Source organism: Atractosteus spatula, chromosome 6 (genome assembly GCF_055471065.1).
Source record: "Atractosteus spatula isolate fAtrSpa1 chromosome 6, fAtrSpa1.hap1, whole genome shotgun sequence".
Taxonomy (NCBI): Eukaryota; Metazoa; Chordata; class Actinopteri; order Semionotiformes; family Lepisosteidae; genus Atractosteus; species Atractosteus spatula.
This window is the reverse complement of record NC_142711.1, coordinates 16,253,223-16,262,698: the sequence shown is the minus strand read 5'-3', so window position 1 is coordinate 16,262,698 and position 9,476 is coordinate 16,253,223. Positions and strand designations below refer to the sequence as shown.

At 44.7% G+C, this 9,476-nt stretch overlaps 1 protein-coding gene across 1 annotated transcript; it reads right to left on the bottom strand.

Moving 5' to 3' along the window:
• Positions 1-2,634: 2,634 nt before the first annotated feature.
• On the bottom strand, positions 2,635-9,017 carry LOC148832305 (uncharacterized). The gene is made up of 5 exons (XM_088918120.1): positions 8,993-9,017; positions 8,800-8,818; positions 7,680-7,870; positions 3,531-7,342; positions 2,635-3,192 (listed from the first exon to the last, which is right to left on the bottom strand). Exons 1-5 carry the CDS (start codon positions 9,015-9,017, stop codon positions 2,635-2,637), a joined length of 4,605 nt encoding a protein of 1,534 aa, XP_088774246.1.
• Positions 9,018-9,476: the final 459 nt, after the last annotated feature.

The window sequence follows — 9,476 nt, the reverse complement described above, 5'->3', positions numbered from 1 at the left end:
CAATAAGTGAATGCATCGACAAGGCATTATCAGACAGGGAAAATGTCAGCATCACAGAATTGCAGGTAGGCGATTGGCTGAGGAAGATTGATGGATCAGGACTCCCAGGGAAATTCAGTGCATGGCTTTATCAACATGGGGTATTGCTTAGAGTCCTGTGGCTGCGAACAGTATAGGAGGTACCCATGACAATGGTGGAAGGAGTGGAGAGAAAGATCGACAAGCACCTCCGAATGTGGCTGGGAATCCCATCCAGCTTCACGTCAGTGGGGTTTTACATGAGATCAGGACAGCTGCAACTTCTACTGTCTTGTGGAAGAGTTCAAGGTAGCAAAATGCAGGGCGGAGATATTAGAAACTCCAGAGACAGCCTGGTTAGAGGGGCACAAATCATCACCAGATCAGGAAGGAAGTGGACTTGTGTGGTTTCTGTGACCCAGGTAAGTGCACTAAAGCTTCAGGACATCATTGCAAACCCGTGTAGTGACAGGCAAAGCCTAGGAACTACACACTTCCAGCAGTGGGAAAAAGCCAGCTTAAGAGAGAGGAGAGTTGTGGTACAGGAAGAAACAAGGAATCGGGAGGAGGGGAGCCGAAGGTCGAGAGCTGTGGAGTCGGGATTGCAGGGAGCGTGGACAAAATGGAATCTTCCTGAAAGAAGATTAACTTGGACAGCATTGTGAAGGTTGCAGCCCTTTCGCATCTCCTTCCTGCTGCGGGCACTCTATGACACCCTCCCATCATCAAGTGGGGCACCACGGCACATAACCTTTCTGGGTGCAGAGTAGCAGTTTCCCATGGGAGGTACAAGATGGCGCCATGACAAGGTCTTGATGACACTGGTGGACATCCTGGAGAAAGAGAGACAGAAGGAATGGCAAGCTCATGCTTGGACCTTTAAATACAGTTGTATTTGTCAGGGAGGGTGAGACACTGACAAGCCCGGGAAAACCAAAGATTCTATCTTCCATAAAGCTCCATGGTGGGACAAGAGAGTGGACCTTGGAGGAAGACTGCAGTTTCTCAATATTGTACAAATCCCTAAGGCCAGATGTGGTAATGTGGTCTGCAGAGGCCAGGAAGATCCTCCTCGTCGAGCTGACTGTACCATGGGAGCAAGGATGTGAGGAGGCCTTTGAGAGGGAGGGTGCCAAACATGAAGATCTGGTACAAGACTGCAGAGTGTGGCAGACGTGGGTGTTCCCGGTGGAGGTTAGGTACAGAGGATTCCCTGCACTTTCTGTGTGGAGAATGCTGACAGCTGTTGGACTGACTGGGAGGGACAGAAAGACAGCAGTTCGAAGGTTGGGAGAGGCCTCATGCTGGCTCTGGAACAGCAGACAGGAGTGAAACTGGAGGCCAGGAGGAGATGAGCACTGACTGGCTATCACTGCTGATCTGCCAGCTGTAGGGCATCATGGATAAAGCTCATAAGGCCTGATTAAATCTGGGTTCCATCTAATGACATTGACTCCTGGCCAACAGCAATAGTCAATACAATTATGGACTAATTAGAACATCGGTAGATGTATACAAGATTATTATTATTAAAGTAGTAACAGGAGAATTCTAAATGAAAGTTAATGTTTTTCATTTGTAATTAGAATAAACTCTTCTTATTCTTGTTATGGGTATTTATAATTCTGTAGTGTACAGTCTAAGAGAACACTCATTCAAGACAGATGGATAAGACGAGTCACAACTCTGAAGATGAACTCAGAGCCAGAGGTTTATGGAATAAATCCTGCAGAGGTGAGGCTTTTGCTGTTTCAGGATGTGTAGTCTTTCAAAAGCGTCTGAAGGGCTGAAAGGTGCCTTTGTTTTTCTAACCAGTGTAATGATCTTATTCTGTGTGCTAGACAATGATTGAAAGTATTTACCACAGGCAATCAGAAATAACCATTGTGCTTGTGACTGCACTGAGAGAAGCACACACACACAGATCACTGTACCTCAGCTGTATTATCGTGGCGCTCTTGTAAGAATAAGGATACTTCTTTAAGAAAATCCAATTGATCTGGAAGGAACAAAACAAAAAAGAAACAAAAAGTGAGAAAGCAAGATGGAAACTTGCATTTTGAAACTCTTTGAAGCACACAGAAATTTACCTCTCTCTCTGCAGCTTGGGCAAGGGCTTTGAATTCAGTCGAGCTTTTATTGGAAAATCCATCCTGATAATCCAGGAAAATTCGAAACTGAAGAGGGATTACTTCTGTTGAGGTTTTAATAAGAGTTGTAGTCACTGGTGTAGATGTGGCTGCAGTAGTGGGAAGTGCTGTAGTAGAAGGTGTAGTTGGAGGGACAATGGTGCTCATAGTTGTAAGTACAGCAGTAACTGTAGTTGGAGGAACGATGGTGTTCACAGCAGTAGGTGTTGGAGAAACTTTGCTGCTCACAGTTGTGTGTGCTGCAGTAGTTCGAGGGACTGTGGTGATCTGAGTTGTAGAACCTGTTGTAGCTTTAGTTGAAGGAGCTGTGGTGCTTACAATTGTAGCTACTGCTGCAGTAGTTGCAGTTGGTGGAGCTCTGGTGCTCAGAGTTGTAGGTGCTAACACAATAGTTGGTGGTGCTGTGGAATTGAAAGCTGTAGGTGCTGCAGTAGTTGTATTTGGGGGAGTTGTGTTTCTCTCAGTTTTAGGTGTGGCAGTGGGTGTCTCTGGAGGAGCTGTGGTGAACACAGCTGTAGATGCTGCAGTAGCTGCATTTAGAGGAGATGAGATGCTCAGAGTTGAAGACGTTACAGTAGTTGTAGTTGGAGAGGATGAGGTGCTTAGAGTTGTGGTTTCGGCAGAAGTTATAGTTGAAGGGACTGTGGTGCTCAGAGCTGTAGAGACAGCAGTAGTTGTAGTCGGCGGAGCAGGTGTAGCAGATGTTGTAGTTGGAGGAGCTGTGGTGATCACAATTGTGGGTGCAGCAGTAGTTGTAGCTGTAGTTGTATCTGTGGTGCTCAGAATTGCAGATGCTGAAGTTGAAGGAGCTGTGGTGATCAAGGTTGTAGGTGCAATGGTAGTTGTATGTGGAAGAGCTGTGGTGATCACAATTGTAGATGATGCAGGAGTAGTAGTTGGAGATGCTGCAGTAGTTGAAAATGTTGTGGAATAAGTTGGTGATTCTCTTGTAGTTGTACTTGGAAATGCCATGGAAGAGGTGGTTGGTGATGCTGTGGACGATGATGTTGGAGGAGCTGTGGTGCTCACAATTTTAGGTCCAGCGGTAGTTTTAAATGAAGGAGCTGTGGTGCTCAAAGATGTAGGTGTTGCGGTAGCTGTAGTTGAAGGAGCTGTGGTGCTCATAGTTGTAGTTGCAGCTACTGCAGTAGTTGGAGCTGGAGATGCTGTGGAAGTTTTAGTTGGAGATGCTGTGGAAAATTTAGCTGAGGATGTTGCAATAGTTGTAGATGGAGATGCTGTGGAAGTTGTAGTTTTAGGCGCTTCAGTTGGAAATACTGCAGTAGCTGCAGTTGGAAGAAACATGGTGCTCATAGTTGTAGGTTCAGCAGAAGTTGTAGTTGTAGGAACTGTGGTGGTCACAGTTGGAGATGCTGCAGTAGTTATAGTGGTAGGAATTTTAGTAGTTTTAGTTGGAGATGCTGTGGAAGTTGTAGTTGTAGGTGCTTCAGTAGTTGTAGATGGAGATGCTGCAGTAGTTGTAGTTGTAGGTGCTTCAGTAGTTGTAGGACGAGATGCTGCAGTATTTGTAGCTGTAGGTGCTTCAGTAGTTTTAGATGGAGATGCTGCAGTAGTCGTAGTTGTAGGTGCTTCAGTAGTTGTAGATGGAGATGCTGCAGTAGTTGTAGTTATAGGTGCTTCAGTAGTTGTAGATGGAGATGCTGCAGTAGTTGTAGTTGTAGGTGCTTCAGTAGTTGTAGATGGAGATGCTGTGGAAGTTGTAGATGGAGATGCTGTGGAAGTTGTAGTTGTAGGTGCTTCAGTAGTTGTAGATGGAGATGCTGCAGTAGTTGTAGTTGTAGGTGCTTCAGTAGTTGTAGATGGAGATGCTGTGGAAGTTGTAGTTGTAGGTGCTTCAGTAGTTGTAGATGGAGATGCTGTGGAAGTTGTAGTTGTAGGTGCTTCAGTAGTTGTAGGACGAGATGCTGCAGTAGTTGTAGTTGTAGATGCTTCAGTAGTTGTAGATGGAGATGCTGTGGAAGTTGTAGTTGTAGGTGCTTCAGTAGTTGTAGATGGAGATGCTGCAGTAGTTGTAGTTGTAGGTGCTTCAGTAGTTGCAGATGGAGATGCTGTGGAAGTTGTAGTTGTAGGTGTTTCAGTAGTTGTAGATGGAGATGCTGCAGTAGTTGTAGTTGTAGGTGCTTCAGTAGTTGTTGATGGAGATGCTGTGGAAGTTGTAGATGGAGATGCTGTGGAAGTTGTAGTTGTAGGTGCTTCAGTAGTTGTAGATGGAGATGCTGCAGTAGTTGTAGTTGTAGGTGCTTCAGTAGTTGTAGATGGAGATGCTGTGGAAGTTGTAGATGGAGATGCTGTGGAAGTTGTAGTTGTAGGTGCTTCAGTAGTTGTAGATGGAGATGCTGCAGTAGTTGTAGTTGTAGGTGCTTCAGTAGTTGCAGATGGAGATGCTGTGGAAGTTGTAGTTGTAGGTGCTTCAGTAGTTGTAGATGGAGATGCTGCAGTAGTTGTAGTTGTAGGTGCTTCAGTAGTTGTAGATGGAGATGCTGTGGAAGTTGTAGTTGTAGGTGCTTCAGTAGTTGTAGATGGAGATGCTGCAGTAGTTGTAGTTGTAGGTGCTTCAGTAGTTGTAGATGGAGATGCTGTGGAGGTTGTAGTAGGTGCTTCAGTAGTTGTAGGGCGAGATGCTGCAGTAGTTGTAGTTGTAGGTGCTTCAGTAGTTGCAGATGGAGATGCTGTGGAAGTTGTAGTTGTAGGTGCTTCAGTAGTTGTAGATGGAGATGCTGCAGTAGTTGTAGTTGTAGGTGCTTCAGTAGTTGTAGATGGAGATGCTGTGGAAGTTGTAGTTGTAGGTGCTTCAGTAGTTGTAGATGGAGATGCTGCAGTAGTTGTAGTTGTAGGTGCTTCAGTAGTTGTAGATGGAGATGCTGCAGTAGTTGTAGTTGTAGGTGCTTCAGTAGTTGTAGATGGAGATGCTGTGGAGGTTGTAGTAGGTGCTTCAGTAGTTGTAGGGCGAGATGCTGCAGTAGTTGTAGTTGTAGGTGCTTCAGTAGTTGTAGATGGAGATGCTGCAGTAGTTGTAGTTGTAGGTGCTTCAGTAGTTGTAGATGGAGATGCTGTGGAAGTTGTAGATGGAGATGCTGTGGAAGTTGTAGTTGTAGGTGCTTCAGTAGTTGTAGATGGAGATGCTGCAGTAGTTGTAGTTGTAGGTGCTTCAGTAGTTGCAGATGGAGATGCTGTGGAAGTTGTAGTTGTAGGTGCTTCAGTAGTTGTAGATGGAGATGCTGCAGTAGTTGTAGTTGTAGGTGCTTCAGTAGTTGTAGATGGAGATGCTGTGGAAGTTGTAGTTGTAGGTGCTTCAGTAGTTGTAGATGGAGATGCTGCAGTAGTTGTAGTTGTAGGTGCTTCAGTAGTTGTAGATGGAGATGCTGTGGAGGTTGTAGTAGGTGCTTCAGTAGTTGTAGGGCGAGATGCTGCAGTAGTTGTAGTTGTAGGTGCTTCAGTAGTTGCAGATGGAGATGCTGTGGAAGTTGTAGTTGTAGGTGCTTCAGTAGTTGTAGATGGAGATGCTGCAGTAGTTGTAGTTGTAGGTGCTTCAGTAGTTGTAGATGGAGATGCTGTGGAAGTTGTAGTTGTAGGTGCTTCAGTAGTTGTAGATGGAGATGCTGTGGAAGTTGTAGTTGTAGGTGCTTCAGTAGTTGCAGATGGAGATGCTGTGGAAGTTGTAGTTGTAGGTGCTTCAGTAGTTGTAGATGGAGATGCTGCAGTAGTTGTAGTTGTAGGTGCTTCAGTAGTTGTAGATGGAGATGCTGTGGAAGTTGTAGTTGTAGGTGCTTCAGTAGTTGTAGATGGAGATGCTGTGGAAGTTGTAGTTGTAGGTGCTTCAGTAGTTGCAGATGGAGATGCTGTGGAAGTTGTAGTTGTAGGTGTTTCAGTAGTTGTAGATGGAGATGCTGCAGTAGTTGTAGTTGTAGGTGCTTCAGTAGTTGTTGATGGAGATGCTGTGGAAGTTGTAGATGGAGATGCTGTGGAAGTTGTAGTTGTAGGTGCTTCAGTAGTTGTAGATGGAGATGCTGCAGTAGTTGTAGTTGTAGGTGCTTCAGTAGTTGTAGATGGAGATGCTGTGGAAGTTGTAGTTGTAGGTGCTTCAGTAGTTGTAGATGGAGATGCTGCAGTAGTTGTAGTTGTAGGTGCTTCAGTAGTTGTAGATGGAGATGCTGTGGAGGTTGTAGTTGTAGGTGCTTCAGTAGTTGTAGATGGAGATGCTGCAGTAGTTGTAGTTGTAGGTGCTTCAGTAGTTGCAGATGGAGATGCTGTGGAAGTTGTAGTTGTAGGTGCTTCAGTAGTTGTAGATGGAGATGCTGCAGTAGTTGTAGTTGTAGGTGCTTCAGTAGTTGTAGATGGAGATGCTGTGGAAGTTGTAGTTGTAGGTGCTTCAGTAGTTGTAGATGGAGATGCTGCAGTAGTTGTAGTTGTAGGTGCTTCAGTAGTTGTAGATGGAGATGCTGTGGAGGTTGTAGTAGGTGCTTCAGTAGTTGTAGGGCGAGATGCTGCAGTAGTTGTAGTTGTAGGTGCTTCAGTAGTTGCAGATGGAGATGCTGTGGAAGTTGTAGTTGTAGGTGCTTCAGTAGTTGTAGATGGAGATGCTGCAGTAGTTGTAGTTGTAGGTGCTTCAGTAGTTGTAGATGGAGATGCTGTGGAAGTTGTAGTTGTAGGTGCTTCAGTAGTTGTAGATGGAGATGCTGCAGTAGTTGTAGTTGTAGGTGCTTCAGTAGTTGTAGATGGAGATGCTGCAGTAGTTGTAGTTGTAGGTGCTTCAGTAGTTGTAGATGGAGATGCTGTGGAGGTTGTAGTAGGTGCTTCAGTAGTTGTAGGGCGAGATGCTGCAGTAGTTGTAGTTGTAGGTGCTTCAGTAGTTGCAGATGGAGATGCTGTGGAAGTTGTAGTTGTAGGTGCTTCAGTAGTTGTAGATGGAGATGCTGCAGTAGTTGTAGTTGTAGGTGCTTCAGTAGTTGTAGATGGAGATGCTGCAGTAGTTGTAGTTGTAGGTGCTTCAGTAGTTGTAGATGGAGATGCTGCAGTAGTTGTAGTTGTAGGTGCTTCAGTAGTTGTAGATGGAGATGCTGTGGAAGTTGTAGTTGTAGGTGCTTCAGTAGTTGTAGGACGAGATGCTGCAGTAGTTGTAGTTGTAGGTGCTTCAGTAGTTGCAGTTGGAAGTACTGCAGTAGATGGAGTTGGAAATGTTTTGGATGTTGTAGTTTTAGATGGTGTGGAAGGTGCAGTTGAAGATGCTGTAGAAGTTTTAGTTGAAGATAATGGAGTAGTTGTAGTTGCAGTTACTGCAGTAGTTGTAGTTGCAGTTACTGCAGATATTGTGTTTGAAGGAGCTGTGGTGCTTACCAATGTAGGCGCTGCAGTACTTATATTTAGAAGGACCATGGTGCTCATAGTTGTAGGTTCAGCAGACAGTGTAGTTGGAGGAACTGTTGTAGTTGTTGTTGGCGATACTGTAGATACTTTAGTTGGAGATGCTGCAGTAGTTGTAGTTGCAGATACTGCAGTAGGTAATGTTATAGATGCTGTGGATATTGTGTTTGAAGGAGCTGTGGCGGTCACAGTTGTAGGTGCTGCAGTAGGTGTGGTTGGAGATGCTGTGGACGTTGTAGTTGAAGTTACTGCAGTAGCTGTGGTTGGAGATGCTGTGGACATTGTAATTGGAGGAGCTGTGGTGCTTACCGATGTAGGTGCTGCAGTGGTTATAGTTGGAAGGACCGTAGTGATCTCAGTTGTAGGTTCAGCAGAAGGTGTAGTTGTAGGAACTGTGATGCTCACAGCTGTAGATGCTGCAGTATTTGTAGTTGGAGATGCTGCAGTGGGTGCAGGCACTTCAGTAGTTGTAGTTGGAGATGTTATGGAAGTTGTAGTTTGATTTATTGTAAAAAGTGTAGTTGAAGATTCAGTAGAAGTTGTAGTTGGAGGTTCAATGGTTTTAGCTGGTGATTCTGTTGAAGCTGCAGTTGGATGTGATGTAATAGTTGTAGTGAGAGATGTGCTGTCTTCAGCAGTTCCTCCTTGTGTCAGCTGTAACACTGGTGGAGTCAGAATAATCTACTTTAATGTCATTCTAATTCATCAAACATTTTTAAAAGATTAATTTTCTTTTACAATTAGAATTAATTAAACAAGCTAGCTCTGTCTACTGGGTGCACACCTACTCTCTTGTAAGTGTACTGTATGTTTCAAATGCTACATTGCACGCTTACTGGCAGTCTGTGGAATGTCTATTCTGGGGTTTGGATACAATGCCTGATTCACATCAGGTGGGTACAAATCAGAAGACAAACCGATGATTCCATGTTTCAGCAGACCTGAGCCTACCTGAGAGGAACAACACAAAACCAGGTATCCGCTGCATCTTCTTGTTTGGCCAGGAGTCATTAAGCAGTGATTGGAGATGCTGGAAGAGGACAACAGAATAATTTCAGTGTTTCGTGTCTTAGTGTTGTGTGTTGCCAGGTCTGATCTTACAAGTGATTCTCTTCGACTCTTTACACCTGTGTTCAGGAGTATCCTTGCAGCGTTGAGGGCTACAAAATGGTGATAGTCTGGAGAATTGGAATCAACATGTGAATAGTGTAGGACTCCCCAGATCAAGATGGTGGTTTCAGGGTCTCACATGTACCAGCCATTTTCTTCTGTTTTACACGAGAAATGTCAGCTCGGGACAATCGTCACGCTATGGCTAGCAAGGGAACGCCTTGTCCCCAATCACAAGAAACAGAACTCAAAAAAAGACTCAAAGCACATTGCGATCTCTGAGTCCAGGTGAGGCTTTCCTGCGAGGAGGAGGGGGCAGACTGCTGCCTGACCTCTGTGCCCGATGAGAGATTTCATTCCGCAGCATTTCTGATAAGACCTCTCTTCCAGTATTACAGGAAATCAAACCTTGGGGACAATCCAGTCTCTACTTTGGCTGCAGGAACACGGGATTTCTGTCTCTTGGCAGGATAAAAGAGTGGACATGACATGCCTGTAACAGCCTCAGAGACACGGAGCTCTCAGGGGGTAGAACCAGAGGATAGAAGTTGCTTGTAACAGAACATATACTAAGAACAAACGTGACGCGCACACACATGCATGTGTAACTCTGAGCTCCTGGAAGCTACACACAAGATCTGGGGTGTTCATGACAAAAACAACAGAACAGCAACAGACTTTAGTTTATATAGCACCTTTAAAAGCTGTATCTCAAAGCACTACACTTGTTGTAAAATTGTAAAAAACAACAAAAAAAACAGTTATAAGGATAGTACTGAAGTACGAAATAAGCCTGTAAGAAACTCAAGAGTTCAG